At 40.3% G+C, this 17,976-nt stretch overlaps 1 protein-coding gene across 2 annotated transcripts in view; it reads right to left on the bottom strand.

The window, feature by feature from the left end:
• Window positions 1–15,616, bottom strand: part of slc2a9l2 (solute carrier family 2 member 9, like 2) — a 94,879-nt gene extending 79,263 nt beyond the window's left edge. Inside the window, exons 1-4 of one of the 2 annotated variants that reach the window (XM_041955272.1) lie at window positions 15,567–15,616; window positions 11,596–11,681; window positions 8,679–8,780; window positions 1,384–1,544 (exon numbers count right to left, since the gene is read on the bottom strand). In XM_041955272.1, the coding sequence (XP_041811206.1) occupies window positions 1,384–1,544; window positions 8,679–8,780; window positions 11,596–11,664 (332 nt within the window). In that variant the 5' untranslated portion in view covers window positions 11,665–11,681; window positions 15,567–15,616. Of the gene's footprint in view, window positions 1–1,383; window positions 1,545–8,678; window positions 8,781–11,595; window positions 11,682–15,566 lie in introns of those variants that run through there. The other variant, XM_041955279.1, reaches the window with a different exon arrangement.
• Between the last annotated feature and the right edge of the window lie 2,360 nt (window positions 15,617–17,976).

The raw sequence follows: 17,976 nt of genomic DNA, 5'->3' as shown, positions 1-17,976 counted from the left end.
TTCACATGAATTGAGGCCAAATATTGCTATTAAATCAATAAAACGGTACAGATAAAAAAAAACTGTTGCATTCCAATCCATGAAAAGAAAGTTCTGTGCAATAGAGGTGGAGTGACACAGGGAAAAAGTACTGCACACACAATAATTGAAATTCATTTAATGCTTGGTGGAGAAGCTTTGTTTGCAATGAAAGCTTCAAGGCTGTCTGAAGAAACTAATCTCACAGCGTTCAGATGGGATTTTGGTCCATTCTTCCACACAGTCTTTAAATCCTGAAGATTTCAGGGGCGCGCTGGTGAATCTTGATCTTCAGCCTGTATGGTGATGGACTGGGTCAGTCCGAACCAAACCAACTCACAGTCTCCTTAGCAGTATGCTTCGGATGGTTGACCTGCTGGAAGGTCAACCCATGTCTTATCTTCATCCTGGCAGATGGTTGAAAGAATTTTCTGGCACATTTATTCATCTTCGTCTCTGTAATTTAGATTCTGCCAGTAATAAAAGAAAAAAAAACACCCCACACAATGATGCTTCCTCCTCTGAATTTCACTGTAACTATAGCATTTTTAGGGTCGAAATGCAAATTCTCCTCCTCCTTATATGGTGCATTGTATGATAATCTGCTCAAATGAGCATCAACGTCGTTCATGGCTTATTGTTTGTTCTGTGACAACTGTACCTGCTGCTTCCAGGTCTTTCTGGAGCTCTTTCAGAGTGGTCCTTGGCTCCAGGGCTACTCTTCTGATTAACTCTCTGACTGGCCGGTTGGAAATCTTGCGAGGTGCTCCTGTGTGTGGAGATGGAATGATGTTCCTTCCACTTGCAGATAGTGGTCCCAGTGCAGAGTTCCATTGTTATGTTGCTTAACTATGTTGCTGCAAAGGTCTTGGGAAAGCTCGGCACCGCTACCCATCATGAGATGTTTCTTGCATGACAGCTTGGTATGAAAAAGAGGTGGGTAAACCAGCATGGACATGCAATAACCCAGCTGATTCTAAAGAGCACGGGTAGGAGAACGAATTAGTGTTCTCCCACCTGTGTTCAATACTTTTTCCCTGTGTCATTCCATTGTATTGCACATAACGTGTTTTTATGGATTGAAATGTTCTTTATCTGTGTAGTTTTATTGAGTTAATACCAATGTCTGGTTTCAATTTCATGAGAATGCCTCCATTGGAAATATTTTGAATAAAAAATGCTGATGCATTAAATACTATACGAACTGGTATATAGAAAATCCTGGTCTCTATAGCTAATTTCCCCGTTTATGGCGATGGCAGTCAGAGCCACTGTCACTGAGCTTCACAACGGCTCTTCAGGGACCTGTGGGTGACATCACCAGGACTACATCCATGTTTTATAAGGTGTATGGAGTCAACTCACCTTCCCAGCACTCTGATGAATAAAGAGACTGACAACGCTCCGAAAAGGCCTCCGATAGAAAATATGGACACGGTGATGGACCACAGGAGGGTGGATGTCTCTGCTGGAATGGGCCCCCCATATCTCTCAACCCATGTCTTATTGTAGAAAGCCTTAATGTACTGAAACAAAGGAGAAACATGGGAGACAGCTTTTAACTATCATTCATCATTTGAAAAGCAGAATAAATTATTACACAGTTCCCATTTTTCATGAGACTTTAAAGGACAATACAAATGTAAATACAACAGTAGTTCCAGTATGACAGAATGAATGTCATACTGGTGATATGTTGTTTACAGTGTTCCCTCTGCCTGTGGAAATTGTATTTAAAAGCAAAAGATCACTTTTGGTGTTTAAACATTGAAATAAATCATCAAATCCCGTCACAGACTGTATTATCTTAATTGCATGCTCACAATTTCCAAACCTCAAGCTGAGTGACCGCATTAAGGGAATGAACAGATTGAATTAATGCTACAATTAGTCAACGAATTCAAAATAATTGGAAAATGCCACAAAGCACTGTTGCGTAGTCCTTCATCATGGATGAACGTGTCAGTTCAAAAGCATACAAAAGAAAACGCCCTTGTTTATTTATTTTTTTCTTTTATTTTACATTTGACAGCCATGTTCCTTTGTCTTTTCTGGCAGATCATGGTTATATAATTTACATTTTAAGAATTATCCATCCACCGAAGACAGTAAAAAGCTGATGCATAATAGGGAGCACATCTTGTTTGCGCTCCTGACAGTACTGAAAGCAGAGGTGTCACTTTCATTGTTTGCGATACTTCAGGAGAGCTGAGGCTGTCCTTGCAGGCTTCAGGCTGAACAACTCAAAGTGCGGCATTTGTTTAGCATTGAGCTGAGAAGTTGAAGCTGAAAAGTGGGGTCAATAAGCACATACTAAACCTAAACTTAATAACTTAACAAATAGTTTTTCATTGTGACATTAATTTTCCATGGCACATTCAAAATCACCTTTTTGTGAGCCTCCCTTTGAAATAGATAAACAGAACCCAAGACCTTGACTCTGCACCTCATTTTCCACTCTAACCTGAACACCAAAATAGTGTCCTGATCCGAAAGTGAAGTGAGTCTTCATTGGGTACATGTGAAAAGCTAATTAGAAACCCAGTTAAGGCAAAGAATAATCCCCTACCCTGACTGTGGAAGCCAGGTTTCTCACATAATGTTTAAAGAAATCAGATACTGTTGCAACAGTATCCTGCTCCTATAAACCTGGTGGCTACATTCCAATCACGTTCCCACTGTAAGTATCACCTACTGTAAGTTTCAGATGAGGAGTTTATGAATAGCCAGATCATTTTCAGCTGGCTTTCCACTAACTCCAATGTAATGTAATGTGTACAGATGCTGAAGAGTGCCTCGTGCATCTGTATGAGACACAGATGAGAATGAGAACCTGTGATGATTTGGGCTGCTTTTTCCACAGGAGGCCAGAAAAGATGCTTCTGCTCTAAAATGAGGAGTTCGCTGACTGATATACTGATGACCTATATTTGATGTCTCTTAGTTTATTTGAATTTAATGGCCATGCATTTTTAACACTCCTTTTAATATTCATTTGCCCATTGCAGCTGTACAACATTTTAGGATTGGCTAACTACTGGAAACTGTGTGTTGGTGAGTGGCATTAAAGGGGTTCAGTAAATGTTTGAGCAAATGGAGAATGGACAGTTTTCTGTGTATGTTATTTTATTTTCATTGCAATAAATGTTAGAGAATCTGTATTTTTTATAATATTCATTTGAGGATGGGTCACAGTGGGTTCCTTAATGATCTTTACAGTCTGGCGTAGTTGGCAAACATACAGTACAAGAGGGAAGGTGCTAGTTCATTCATCATAACGACTGATTTTAGAGGATATGAGAAGATCTCTGTGGAGCATTTTCTGAGAGTGTCTCTTCAAACTACTGCGATTTCTACATGCTTTCCCAAAGCAGCTCTTTAGAGTGAGCGCGCTCACATGCTGTTAAGAGCTTATTAAAAGCTGGCTGTCTGTGGTGCTGAGGATGATGAATATACTTCAGAGGGACTTTGGGCATTTAAAATGACAAAAAAAAAAAAAAGTTTTATTCTTGGAATAATGAGTAATGTCTAGTCAACTGCCTCTGAATCATATTTATATTTTAATATTCATTTTTAGTTGTAGAAGGTTTGTAACCAAGTTTTTAAGATCATCTTGGCCTTAAGAAGCTTTTGGGGAAGCAGTTTTTGAGGGATTAGGCTCAGAAAAGAGTGGACTGAGATGTTAGAAATGAAGCTGGCAGGTTGATAATCTTTACTCTTCTTTACTGAAAGCAAAGCAGATTCTAAGCAAAGCAGACTCTGAGATGGTTATTAAGGCATTAGACAGTTTGTGCATGTACAGCTTTAACTGGACATAAGCAGGTTGTCACTGAGATATTCAGGGGATATCTGGGAGGTTACCCTCAATAATTCCCTAAACCACTTGGGTACTGCAACACCATAAAACTCGATTGGGAAAGATTCCCATTAATGCAGCTTGGATGCAGCCTGGATGTTAATGACAATCATATTTATGAGTTGGTAATTCCGATGTAACATGAACACGGCATGAGACAGTGTTTCATCTCCACAGAAGCTTCATGGTAAGTTACGTTTCCCCACATTAGTTTGTGTTAAAAGAGCGCTTACTTGCTGCTGTCACAGAATTTAGGTTTAGAAAGCAGCAAGATACTACGTCATTAGTTAGTTAAAACCATCCCGACAGCCCATCCACGGGCCATAGGTTTCATTCTGAACATTTATACTCATACTACACACCGTTAGAAAGATAAGACATGCAAAACACTTAAAGATACAATCACAACAGGAGTGGACAAACAACAGCGGACAAACAACCGTTTTTAAAACCGCAGCAGCTACTGCATGCACGCAGCACACTGCTGCTCATCAGTGCTGGGGGAGATGTCAGCTGCGACATTGATCAGTCCTTTTTGCAAATGTGTGTAAATGAAATGCAATTAGTTATACACACTTTGCATTTGAGAAACATAGCAATGGTTTGCTCTGCAAGAGAGTTGACTAGTACCAGCTAAAGCTATCCCTCAGTCCTGTTCCCTGCCATTTAGCCATCTGGCTGGCTAGCTAGTCGTGACTCGTGTTTAGATGGTCATTGCAGTCGAGGCAGAGAGGAACCTGCTGCTGTGTGGTGTCAGCAGAGTCTCATCTGTACTTGTACTGCTTCCTGTGCATTGTGTTAAAAAAAATACAGCTATTACCATGTTGGCAGGTTCCTTTCAGCCGTGGCTTCGTTATCTATGTTCTCTAAAGTAATTAATTAATTTGTATTGTGGGTATAGTTTTTTCATGTGCCCCTTAAAAGGTTTGGGTGAAGCAGACAAGATTTAGCTCTTCTTCAAGGAAAGTGGCAGCAGAGTAAAAGCTAGTGTCGAAGTGAGTGAATTTTAGTAAATATGAAAATCTCCAAATAGATCAACAGTGTTTACCCTAATATCAAGTGGGGAGATCACTGAGCTCTAATTTCAAGAAGTGTTAAATAATCCATCCGGAACCTTTGAATTGAAAATTAAAAAAATAGCATCATTTTTTTTAATTTCTTTATTTTCTCCTGGAGAATGACCCCCCATGCCCCCACTCTAATGGCCATTACAATTAAAAGAAAATGGATAGTTCTCTACTCTCCTGCACTGTAAATAATGTATATCACAGCATTAGAGCAAACCTGGACTGATCCTGGAGATCACACAGCTACCAATTAGACTGACCGGTCAGAGCTGCCAGGTCTCCTCTCTTTCGCTTTCATCCTCCCATTGCTCACTTAATGCACCTCACCAATCATGGCCAGCATTGTGATGTCTGGTTTGCTCGTGCACTCAAGACCCAATCAAAAGAAGAACCCCGCTGTTCTGTGACAGCATTGTTCTCTCATGACTTCAGTGAAGGAATGGGAACGTTTTTGCTTTTTTTTAACATGTGCGTAATTCAGTTTCTTCATGCAAACTGTGAGTCAAAGACTGTTCTACTTCTGTACAGTAGATGTTACTGTGGAAACACAAAACAAAGACACAGGGTAGCACAGTGAATCAAATGTTTTCCTGGTTATCCTCTTGCCTGGCATTTAAAGGTTTAGAGGCTTCAGCGACCCCATCTGTTTCACTTTCCTCCCTTCATTTTCATGCCAGTATGTCAAATTAGGTTAAAAAGTATTAGGCTATCCTGGAGAAATGGTCCAAGACACTTATCTTGTAGCAATAACCCCAGTTTGACTCGGCCTGGGAACCCTGACAACCCCCATTCTTTATGCTTTTACTTGGCTGTGAGACAGTTGAAGTGGCAAAATGCCAAACTTAAAGGCCCTGAAAACAACATTTCTCAATCAGCTTCTTATTATGAGCCATGGGGTCCTATATGAAGGCACTTTTCTCTTCCAAAGTTAGAGCAGCCTCAGTTATATCACATGAGGGAGTTCTCTGTTTTCTGATTTCAGCTGGGGTTTTCTCATGGATATGAAGTGGGCAGGACTTAGTTCAAAAAGGTGATGTATGGACTGTATGTGTGTATGCATCTCTGCAGCAGTCAGGATTACCATTTCAATCAGAATATGGTGACAGCTGAGGGGTTGTTTGCTTATGTTACCAGGCCACTCGCAATAAAATGATATCAAACCACACTCACACAGTCCTGATGAAGCCAATTAGCTGAATTAATTTCTAATGTTATTAAATCCTTAAAACCTGCAGTTACTTTTTTGGCCACTTGGGGGCAGCAGAAAGAAGTTGTGAACGTAATCACATATCATCTTTAAGTTCCTCTGTATAACCAGGAATCTGAGCGAGCAGCTGACCTGTGTGGATCTGCGTCAGATCCTGCCCAAAGCTGCTGCTGTGCCTTGTGGGTAAATGCACACGCCACTCTGAATTCAAAGACCAGCTTATCGTTTCAGCTGCTGTGTGGTGCTGCAGTTAATAAACTCAAAGGAAAGAATCTGACACACAGCCAGCTGTGGACAACCAACAGAAAAACACTACTGATGTTTCTGCAGAATCACCTGAAAGGCATTACTGTACAATTCAGGCGTTAATCTCACACGTTTCAGTCCAGCCTATCATGGTGCTGGGTTTTAGATTTATTATTTTCTTTTTCCCTGTTTTATGTTGAAAGACTTACTCCTTATGTGTTTTTATCTCCTGCCTTTCTTTTCAACCTTGAGAGTGTGTATTAGTTTCACCTGTCCCTCGTTAGTCTTCCCTCTTGTGTATTTAGTGTGTTTTCCCTCTTTCAGTTTTGTTCCCTTGTCCTGCATTTCTTTCCTACATGTGCCATACCACTTTGTCATTAATTTGGTAATTTGTATTTTTGTTTTTTGTTTTTTTCCTCCAGCAGTTTTTGCCTGCCTGTTCGCTTGTTTGGATTCAGCTTTGGTTATTCCAGCTCCCCTTTTGTTCTTCAACCTTTTTTTTAAATTTTTTATTTTTTTTGGTCCTTTAACACTGCCTGGGTCATATTTATAGCTGTATTTAGATGGAGATTTCAGTAGATTATGCTATAGATGCAAAACTTTAAATCAGTGAAAGAAGCTAAATATATGACGGTTGTTTTGTGATGTTGGAGCTGTGTGCGCACCTCTGCTGCATGCTAAAGCCATGCAAACTGAGGCTTTACTGCTCTCTGCAGCATGCTCCACGTTAAGTTCCACTGCTGCTGTGTTCACAGCTGCTGTTGACATGAACTCAAACAAGACGCAGTGGTTTTCTGTGAATGAAGCAGATTCAGTGCATTTTGGAGTCGGTTTAACTCTGAATATTGAGGGAAACAAATTGGCTTTCTTTCTGCTTTTTGCTGGGAAACTGATGTTGTTCAAGGTACAAATATTTGGGGGGGACACATTTCCATGTTTGATATGATTTGGGGGGACATGACCCCCCCAGCCCCTGTGGCGATAACATGCATGAGCAACTCTCTTTTAGCTCTGTCTTTGGTCTCCGTCAACTCCCTAGAGAAGTATCTGCCTTTTACCTGCTTTTCTGCTGCAGTGTGAGAGCAGGGACGCGGAACTAAGAGAGTAAGTCCAGACAACTACACAACGAGCTGAAACAGGTTATAAAGATTTAATAATTCTCAACCATGAAACCATGTTTTCAGAGGCTTGGAAAGAAACAAATACATAACACAAAATTTCCAAATTCCCTAAATAATGAACTGACCATTAAGATGTTTGAAGAAAGCTTAACTCGGACGTATCACATCAGAATATTTATGATACTTCTACTCTTTTGTATTTTATTGCGTTACTGCTTGTGTTTACACTCAAATGACTGCACCAATCAGAACTTCAGACAGAATCAGTACCATAATTGAGGTTTATTATATGTCTTTCACTGAAAGCTAAAAATCCATTTTCGCCATTTTCCTATAACTTCGCCTGTGCATGTGTTGGCAACTGCAGAGCTGAGGCTTGAAAAGTTTGAATGCTAATGAAATGAACTGTGGGGCATCTAATTACCTCTAAACAAACAGAAGACCAGATTGAAAAGTATGACCTTGGAAAATGCTGTGTCTCATCCAAAAGTGGCACTGGACCGGTACATAAAAGCTTTTGAAAATTGCATTTCAGTTTCACCAGTCAAAAAGGATTTACAGACCATGAAAATGTCTAGTTTTCCAAACCGTGCTAAATAAGCATGCTGTAATTGTCCAGCTGGTGTCCTTTTTTCTTTATCTGAATGGAGGCCCTGGATGAACAATGTCTACCAGGTAAACACATATACACTAATTACATTTCCCTCTTCCCCTGAGACTAAAGAAAAATGCAATGAACCAAAACCCCAGAATCAACTGTGTTCAAAATAATATAAAAAACAGCTTTGTGAAGTGGTTATAATGCAACATTTTAGATCAAAAGTTCTCTGTTGGTACATATATGTGCAATGAAAGTCATATTGAACAACAATGTGTTAGAATTGGGTGGGCCCATCACGTAAAGATGAGAGGGTCACACTCAGGATAGTTAACTCTCCGGCAATAGGCCATTTACCACTGACAAGAAACTCAGGTTCTATGTTTTGTATGTGTTTAATAGAACTGAGGTATATTTTTTTAGTTTCACATTCGGTTCACTGGTTTCTGTTGAATGTGGATGTAAAGGCTGTTAGCACTGCTGGAAATTGCTAAGCATCCTTCAGAGAACTCACTGATGGTCCTCCACAGGGACACCTACAAGACGACTTAATGATCTGACTCACCGAAGCGGGGGCGTTGACCACGGAGAGGTTGTAGCCGTAAATGAAAGATGAGCCCAGGGCGCCGAAGAAGGCTGCACTCAACAGGCAGGCTGTGACTGGCTGCTAACGAGAGAGCACATATACAGGGTTCATACAAATATGAACATGTTAGAGGCCTTGTATCAGACAATCTCACTGTTGCTGATCGATTTCTAGCTTGAACTAAAACCAAGGTGGTTCAGCCAAGGACGTTTGATAGTGGTCCAGATGTCCAGGCCAGGAAACTGAGTTACTCCCTTCACTCTGCCCTTGATTGTGTCACAGTTTAAACAACAGTTAGTAACTACACAGTGGAAAGTTCGTTCGGTGCATGCTCTGTTGCAAACCGGTGCAAAATGAGGCAGCTGTTATATAAGGTTTGTAAATGAAAGGAGTAAGAGCTGAGCTGTATGAACAATATACTGTAGCTTTAATCACAAAAGTTTAAAAGCTAAGGAGTCATTTCGACAGAATGTTTTCATTTAGAAAGAATGGATGGAATTTCAAAAACAAAGGTTATTAGTTTTAAATGAAGGACGCTCTAAACAGGTTGTACAGGTACAAAAATAAATCAGAACAAGACTAAAAGTGTGAGGACCCACAGCAGTTCATTAAAAGAGAGAGTACAATGTTAATTGCAATTAAAACTCATAGTTTGAGCTTTTTACAGATTTTTAACTGTGACTGTCATCCAGATTTTAGGATGTAAATCAGGTGGTTAATCTGAGAATGTTTTTATAGATTTTTAGTTATTCTAGCCAAGGGTTGGCAATGTCAGTCCGGTTCCTCTGTTTACATTTTATTTTAGCAAACAAACTATTGTATTGTCATATAAATTTCATACATTCGTGATCTCAAGAGGATGAATTCTGCTGACATCTGTTATCCCCTGACCTTCCCTCAGGCACCGGCAGCAGGTTGACATTTCATGTCCCCCACTGGATTAATGATTATCACTTTGGTGTTCCATCACTTTTCCCTTCACTTTCCTAATTTTTCCAGTTCTTTGGTTTTGGACAAATACCTGCATAGCTAATGGCATTCCATCAGTCTCTGCTGTATTCTGAGTTTTGTAGTTATTAGCTCATGTAAGTGAGATGGTGACCATGGCGATCATTCTACCTGTTTCAAATCAGCAATGCTAGTTAGTTACCATTGAGAACATTTATCTGAAAGTATGTGCAGCCTGACGGAGCCGCTAGCATGGCTGCAGACTCTTAGTATTGTCATATTACTGCTGATGAGTTCACATATTTTCTCTCATTTTTAAGCAAAGTAAAAGATTCAATGTGCAGATTTAACTTGATCGTGGTGTCAGAAAGAGTTTGGAGAGTTTGAATTCCTGAAGCTTTTTTAGGACTGTAATCCTGAATGATGAACAACCCCTCTGAAGAAGATCTGGGTCCAGTCTCGAGGCAATAAACACTCTCCTGCGTGTGTCTCAAACACAGTCAAGTGAAGGACAAATAAGTTTTGTACCACACACAGACAGAGCAACAGCCTGGAGGCACAGCTACATAATCCAGAACATCAGAATAAGAGATTAGAGAAGGAGTTGGCGGTGGAGATAGAACAGGGAGGACGGTGGGTTGGAGCTGAGGCCAGAGGAGGAGAAGATGAAGGCAGAGTTAAGGATAAGACCTCATAATGATGAGCACAGGGTGTAATCTGCTAAAGCAAAGAAGTGTCTCTCTCTGTCTCATATTTCTGATCAGATGATACTGCAGAAATTTCTACATTTTACATTCTACAATTTCTATTTCTATTCAATTTCTACACATATGAGCTATAATCATCTGAAAATGTGTGTTTTCACTATAAACATAAGCAGAAAAGCAAAAAAAAACGTTTTATTGGTTGATTTATTGAGTTACTGGGTAACACCCATGTGCATACACACCTAGACAAACATTAATGCTTTGTTGTTGTTGCTGAGTCGGCTCATTTGTGTGGCCAGTAAGACGCGGCAGCATCTGAACTGATGATGCTATATGGACAGTTCTCGGATGGGACCTTGCTCCGTTGGGACCACCTCAAACCTGTGGCTCAAACTCGCAGGTCAGGATCACACTTTGCAAGATTAGAAACCAGCCAGCAGTGGTATCTTTGAGGAGTGGTTTATTAGTGAGCAATGAAAGCGGCATTTCCGGCTATATCTAAGATAACACTGAGGTTTATCAAGCCACTATAAGTGAGGAAATGGCATCAAGTGGGTGGTGTGCAGATCACACTTCATGAACAATTATAAACACTAATGAATAATACAATAAATATCTGTATCAGTATATATTTCAGACTGGTGATATTTTCTATGTGGACACATGTGCAAACAGGTCATTCTACATGCAAATTAAAATGTTTAAAGATGACCAGGAATGAACGTTTCTCTTTATTTTCATTTTACTGAACATTAGTCAGTCATCTTTGAAGCATATATCAAAGGTGCTAAATTTCTTAAGTCATCAGTGCAGGTTTTTATTATCGCTTAAATTTAATTTTGATGTGATTTTAGCACAGATTCAGGCAGTGGAGAGGGCCTCTGTTTCAGCAGCAGGTCAACGCCTCACAAACCAACTGCAGGATTTTGGATAACAGTGCAGGAAGTTGTGTTGCGTGTAAATGACAAAGGTCATGTACATATTTTCTGACGTGTAGTATCCTCACAAATGCGTCCTTTCCATACCTATCATCATCATACCTGTTAATGTGTAACATAACCGGGAAATAACAATAACGTCACGCAGGCGTGACCTAGACCTACATAGTCCTGGAGGACAGGACTGTCAAGATGTCAGACCAGTCAAATTTCATACATCACAAAGATGTCACCGTTTGGCAGCTTTAAAGTCACAAAATATGCACTTGGCAGCACTGTTTTCAGTAACTTAATGACACTAACCTTCCCAGAGTTCTTCCTGGAGTCACTCATCTCGTGGTCAGCCGGGCCGTCCTTCAGTGGTTTGTCCATGTTAACGTTTCAGCACCCTTAAATGAGAAGGTCATCTAATGTTAGATATGTAGCTCATATAGAATACCCGGAGGAAGAAGAGAGGCCTTTCACAACAAAGAGGGGGAAGTGGAATTTACTATAGGGTGAAACATCTGCTGAAAAGGAAACGACAGTGCTTCAATGTGCTGACATGCAATACAGACGACAGTGCAAGAACGCACAGGATTATAGATCAGAAGTTGGTCACAAGTTTAGGATTTACCCATAAGACAAATGTAACAAAGTCAAATCAGTTCTAACGTGCAAAAAGCTTTGCCCGTCATTAAACTCTACCAGCAGAACCATGACTACAGTTTGAAGCATTGGGTTTTTACAGTAAGAAACAATGGTCTGGATTTGTACTTCCTCACAGTACAGGACTCCACAGTGGTGTTCAAAAAGCCTGAGTCTGCAAACCACATTACAAGCCTGAGTCTGACACCTAGTGGTTATAAGAGAAGTAACACTCAGAGATCCTGGACAGCAGACAACATCATAAAAAAGCAGAAGTTGTATGAAATCTGGTGTCTCTAAATAAGTGTAATTGTATTCCCTCTGCCTCATTTTTACCAAACACAGTTGGTGCAGGGCATTGGACTGTGGGATGTATTTAAAGCTAGAAGTTTGTTTTGATGCCATTTGTGAAAAGTTTAAACTGGTGGTTTAGGGCTTAAAGCTACTAAACAAAAAGTGACACATAAAATACACATAACTGATGGGAGTCAGTGACCGGTAGCTCTACTGATTCCCTCTCTTACCACACAGTTAAAAACATTTAATCGCCTTCAGCCGGCTTCCAGAATGTAAATGAGCCCCTGATTGGATGACTACAATGAAAACCAGCAGGACTCTGGGGAGCAGAATTAAAAACCACAGCTGTGGAGACGCGTGACTAATAGTTGTAGTCTAAGCTTCCCATAGTGCAATCACTCAAATAAATCACTATTTCACTATTTGATCGCTGTTTGACTTCGAGTCAGTAACTCCCATTAACAATCTGGATGCTGAAGCTGTTAAATTTATTCCAGACTGGATTGTTTTTATTTCAGGGCGTATATCTAAAGCTTTCACAGATTTTGCAGCTCAGACTTCTGAGGAGCCACAGCTAAATCAGTCAACAGTTTCCATACATTAAAAAAACTCATAGTTCATCTTCAACAGTTTGTCCTCCCTATGGAGGCTCCATTGTCAACACATTTAGTGTAGACCATTATTGACCTCAGAAATCTTAACCCAAGGTAAAACTACAATACGACAACCTTTGTGCATGACAACTGAACCAACCACGCAGCTGAAAACCTGAAATCAAAATCCAGTCCTGTAAGCATTTGATGAGGCATGAGACAAAACCCATGATTTAGTCTGAGAATATGGTTTTGCACGAAAGTTGATTTAACCTACTGGATTTGACCTTCACTGTGACTGTATTTGCAGTCTGGAGCAGATTGCTGTAGCCGAGTCAGCCGTCTTTCTGTTTGTCTAACATGCAGAGGAAACCTGGGTAAAGACACCTCCCTCTCATCTCTGTCTATGCCTCTGGTGTTATTTTAAAGATGTTTGCGTCAATGTTTTAATTACGATGTCAACGCATACCAGAGGACGCTCTGCTCACTTCCAACCTCAGAGAAGCAGCAAACAAAAGTCAGTGTAATGAACCATTCTAACAAGACAACAGTGAGTGCATGACGCCATAGTTCTCAAATAGCGCAGCGGGTCACCTGCAGTGACTTTTGTTGCCTTCTTGAAGAAATACCCCACTGGAAATCTGTCTTTTGAGCAATTATTAGGGTGCCACTTTTCAACTTCTCAGAGCCGCTTTTCAAGCCTCTTCAAGACTGAATAAGGAGATTTCCGTTGGGGTAATCCTTCAACGGCACGGTCTGTTAATTTGATAAAAGCATCACCCTCCACTTAAGTCCAAACACAAGTCAGTCATGTGAAGCATAATCATTAATCTGGATAAAAGAAACTAGTAAAATGATAAAATGATGCGATCATAATTCCACTAGAGGACAATAAACTAAATGCTTATCATTAAACGCTAGCCAGCAGGTTGTAGTTGTATATGTCTACTAGATGGTGATTCGTAGCTTATTGTCTCTTGATGCATCATTAAAGCACTTATTAATGCCTTAGACTTCGAGTTAGAGTTAATAGTCCTGATTACTGTGCATTACTTGTACATGAATTACAAACAACGCAAACAATATACAATCATTTTGTCATTTCATTCAGTTCTCAAAGAATGTTTGAAAAAGCAAGCCGGTTGTAACTAGAGCCTTAAGTTACAAGAGACCACAACACAACACACAAAATAGACACACAAATCCGATGTGAACAATGTGTAAGAAAATACCAGCACGTCTAAAGAAGAATGAGTGTCAGCCAGGTTAACCAAACTCCTGCTGTTCTGTGGGCAGACTTACTCGAGTTCAGGCTGTGTGTCCAATGCTAGCAGGAAGACAACTGACCAAACCTTACATGACAATGATATAACACTGAAAAATGATTAACTTTGCCTGCCACCCCGCCTGCCTCTCTTATTTCATCATTGCAGTCTGAGGTCACTACAGGGAGAAGAGACAGAGAAACACTGACTACTGCTCATGTGTCTTATTTAATATCTTGGTGCTGGTAAAAAGAAAAGGCATTACTTTAACACAAAGCACAGAGCCGTCCACTGTACCCCATAATCACCATTATGTTAAACAGAAGCAGTTACACTAATACATGAAGACATTACGGCAGCAATTAACCAAATTAAGTTAGGTTCATTTGCAACAATTAAAGACCACATGGGTCGTATTAATACAGAAATAGATCATTGATTTATTCAGCAAGGTGGTCCAGAGTCTCATATTTTAAAGTGAGAGCCTGTGGTGAGCAGAGTTACACTCTATCACACGCTGTTAAGCCCACCAGGAAGGATTTTTGCACAGTGATATCCCACACAGATCCCACATGAAATCAAATAGCACCTTAACACTCCCAGAAAGTCTTAACTTTAACCTTTAACCTTGCTGCAGGGATGCACAGGTGTACTCCAGGGCACTGTGACGTCGCTGTGTGTGGGGTTAGTTACAGATGCAACAGAGCAAACTTCCTAACCACGCCGAACTACATCAGGGAGGTGAAACACAACTCGAACCTTTCACCTAGAGAGCCTGGTGTTGTGTTAGCCGTGCCAGCCAACTCTGTGACGATGCTGATGTTTAGCAGGAATCTTGTTTACCACGTTCATCATTTTCGTTTGAGTGTGTTCGCGTGCAGACACTATGAGTAGTAAACAGAAATTACAGCTGAAGCTGACGTAATGCCATTAGTTTTGCAGGTATCTGGTCATAAACAATCAGCATTGGGCAAACTGACTGACTGACTGACTCAACCCAGCAGTCTGGATTAGGTTCATGTTTCAAACAACATCAGATTTTGTGCAACAAACTGCTCACTTTAGCAGACTGTACATTAACTTTTCATGGGTAGATGTGGGCTTACATGAACAACCTTCAACACAGAGTCATCTATTTCCTCCCTTTGCAGCATAATGTCCATTAACCGCTTGAATTAAAACCCCTAGCAGAGTAAATGCAGACATCTGAGCGTCAGTGCGGTGAGATGAAAAACAACAAGCAGACAGACCTATGGTAGGATCAATAAAGCTTTTGCGTCCAGTGTGATACCATGAACCCATGTTGACCCTCTCAATTACCAGAGCCTTGAATAATAATTAAAAGTTTCAAATGATAATACACAGAGAAACACACACACAAAAAAGAAAGTTTTGTTACATTGAGCCTTCTTCTACTCTGTGCAGGTAAATGAGCAGCCAGACATGAGGACAGTAGCTGGACTAAGACCACCAAAGAAATCTCAGTGCTTACCTTGAATAGTGTATATAAGATACATCACGCCACCGAGAAGCTGAAATCGTCAAGTTTTGAAGTGCTGACATACGGCTGTCATGCCGGAAGACATTAAAACAACTAAGAGTGCCCTTGACGCCCATGCATGCTGCCCATTGTTCTGCTTGCATTCCTTGACCTCTTGTAAGTATGAGGAAAACGCCTTCATACACACAGCTGACCAAAGTCCAAAGCAGACATCCCCACATCAGACAGTGTTTGTAGCAGATTCTACCAGCTGTCGAGGTAACGTGCACACTCTGCTGGAGTTATCACATAGTGTCCTGTCAAATGCTGACGCCCTGATAAACGGAGTGACGAAGAGGAAAAGAGCTCCTGCAGACAAACTACAGCTTGTTACGTGAAAGCAGCAGAGTTTGGTCTTCAATCCCAAAAAAAACCACCCTCTCCTCAGGCTGCTTGGTCTCTGATCAATGGCTGCTTTATTCTCCCTCGGCCTCACATTAGTTATATTGTTGAAACTACTGCCTGGCAGCTATGCATAGCTATTACAAACATGTGAGCCACATTTCTGCTTTGTGAAAACTGCAGTATCATAAACACAGGTCAACAACATGGCATAGTTTAACTTTTATGGCTGCAGCACGTGGTTGGAGGGTTGAGCAACTATATCAGCATGATGTTTGCTTTAGGAGCTGTGAACTTCCATGGGAAAAAAAGATACGACCAAGTAATGAAACTCAGGCTGGTAAGGTGAACACCCCATTCGGGACATGTTTTCTCAGTCCTGGAGTCTAGGTAACAGTAGTATTAGGTTTCCCAGGGTGTGGGTAGATCTGTCAGTGGGAAAAAGAGCACACATGACTGTGCCAAACCACTGACAATAGTTGAGATCACAAAAATCTTTTATGTTCCATTTCAATGTCAACAATGCATTGTGATTTTTTCTCCAAGAAAGGCAAGTGGCCATGAAAGCCTGCACAGCCACGCTAGCATTTTGTCACTAATACCCAGGCTTAATGTTTAAGAAGCAAGCTAGTATGTACAGTACAATAAATACAAATAATAAAATGGTTTGATTTTGCTTAAATACACTCTATACCTCTATATTAGCAACTCACAAAATGATTACAGTCAATACATTTTGTTTATTTAGCTGAAATTTAATACTGATGCAGCTCCAGTCCACCATCACTCCTTTATCATCCTGCCCAGCAGTCAGCTGAAGGAGAACAAAGTGAGCAGTATTGCTTTGATAGTAGCCAGATCGCTTTACCCAGAGCAGCCCAGTCCACGGAGTGAAAGTTAAACGCTCCTCTTATTCTGCCAGACCAGAGGTCATTCAAAAAAAATGTTGCAGTTAATAATAATAATTATAATAATAACAATTAGTATTATTATCTATTTAAGGTAGTAGTTAGTCATTTTAATCCAAAGTGAGATTTTCCCTGGATAATAATCCAAGTCCTGTCAATACATTGCAGTACGCTACTTTCAACCAATGATAATGCCATCTAATTACATGAGGTAGTTCCTCAGATATATACAGAATACACTATGTACTATATACATGTATACAACTACATGCATACAACTATTAGTGATCTATGGAGGCCCAGTATTGTTTGTATTTTCTTATATTATAATTATTATTATAGAATTATAATGTAATTAGATTCTGTCATGGGATCCAAAATCTCTGGCAGCAGCCCTGCAGGTTTATGAAATATCTGGTGATATATTTCTACACAGTATATTTCCAAAGTCATCTAAGCAGCTACTGTATTTACCCTGTTCAAGTGTGCCAAATGCTACATTATAGTTTTCTGTATTTTGGTATAATGTGTGTTCAACACTGACTTTCCCACTGTGCCAGTGGCTCGGTCATCTAGCGCCCACAGAGAAATATTTGTACCGCTGTGGCTCTCTGCAAACTAGTTACTGAGGATTACTGGGGAAATGAAAAGTCTCCAAATATGTACTTGACAGCAGCGTTGTTCATTCTCTGAAAATCAACTGGAGGAAGAAAACTCACCAGCCACTCTTGGAACCCTCGCTGTCCGAAGCTGTCTTGCAAAATCCACAACCAAAAGTAAGTGCAGGCACATACGGAATTGAAAAGGCAGCCTTATCACATCACATGAGAACTAGCTGGCTAACTTAATTTACTGCTGGAGCCTCGGTCAAGAGAGCTGCCGCAGGAGGCCACCATCTTTTCTGATCAGTCCGTCACCTCCTGTCTGCACTCTGTCTGGTCAAGTTACAGAATAAACCTCAGTCAGGGGAAAAAAAAGAAAAGTTTTATTACCCATTGAACCTCAACTTTTCTTGTACTTTTGTTTCTAAAAAGTTAACATTAAGGATTTTTTTTTATCTCAGTGTGACTGCATCAAACCTAACATCAAGCAAAATGCTACTTTTCCAACAC

This window comes from Chelmon rostratus, chromosome 2, assembly GCF_017976325.1.
Source record: "Chelmon rostratus isolate fCheRos1 chromosome 2, fCheRos1.pri, whole genome shotgun sequence".
NCBI lineage: Eukaryota > Metazoa > Chordata > Actinopteri > Chaetodontiformes > Chaetodontidae > Chelmon > Chelmon rostratus.
The sequence above is the reverse complement of the archived record's forward strand: the minus strand, read 5'-3'. Positions and strand labels throughout refer to the sequence as shown.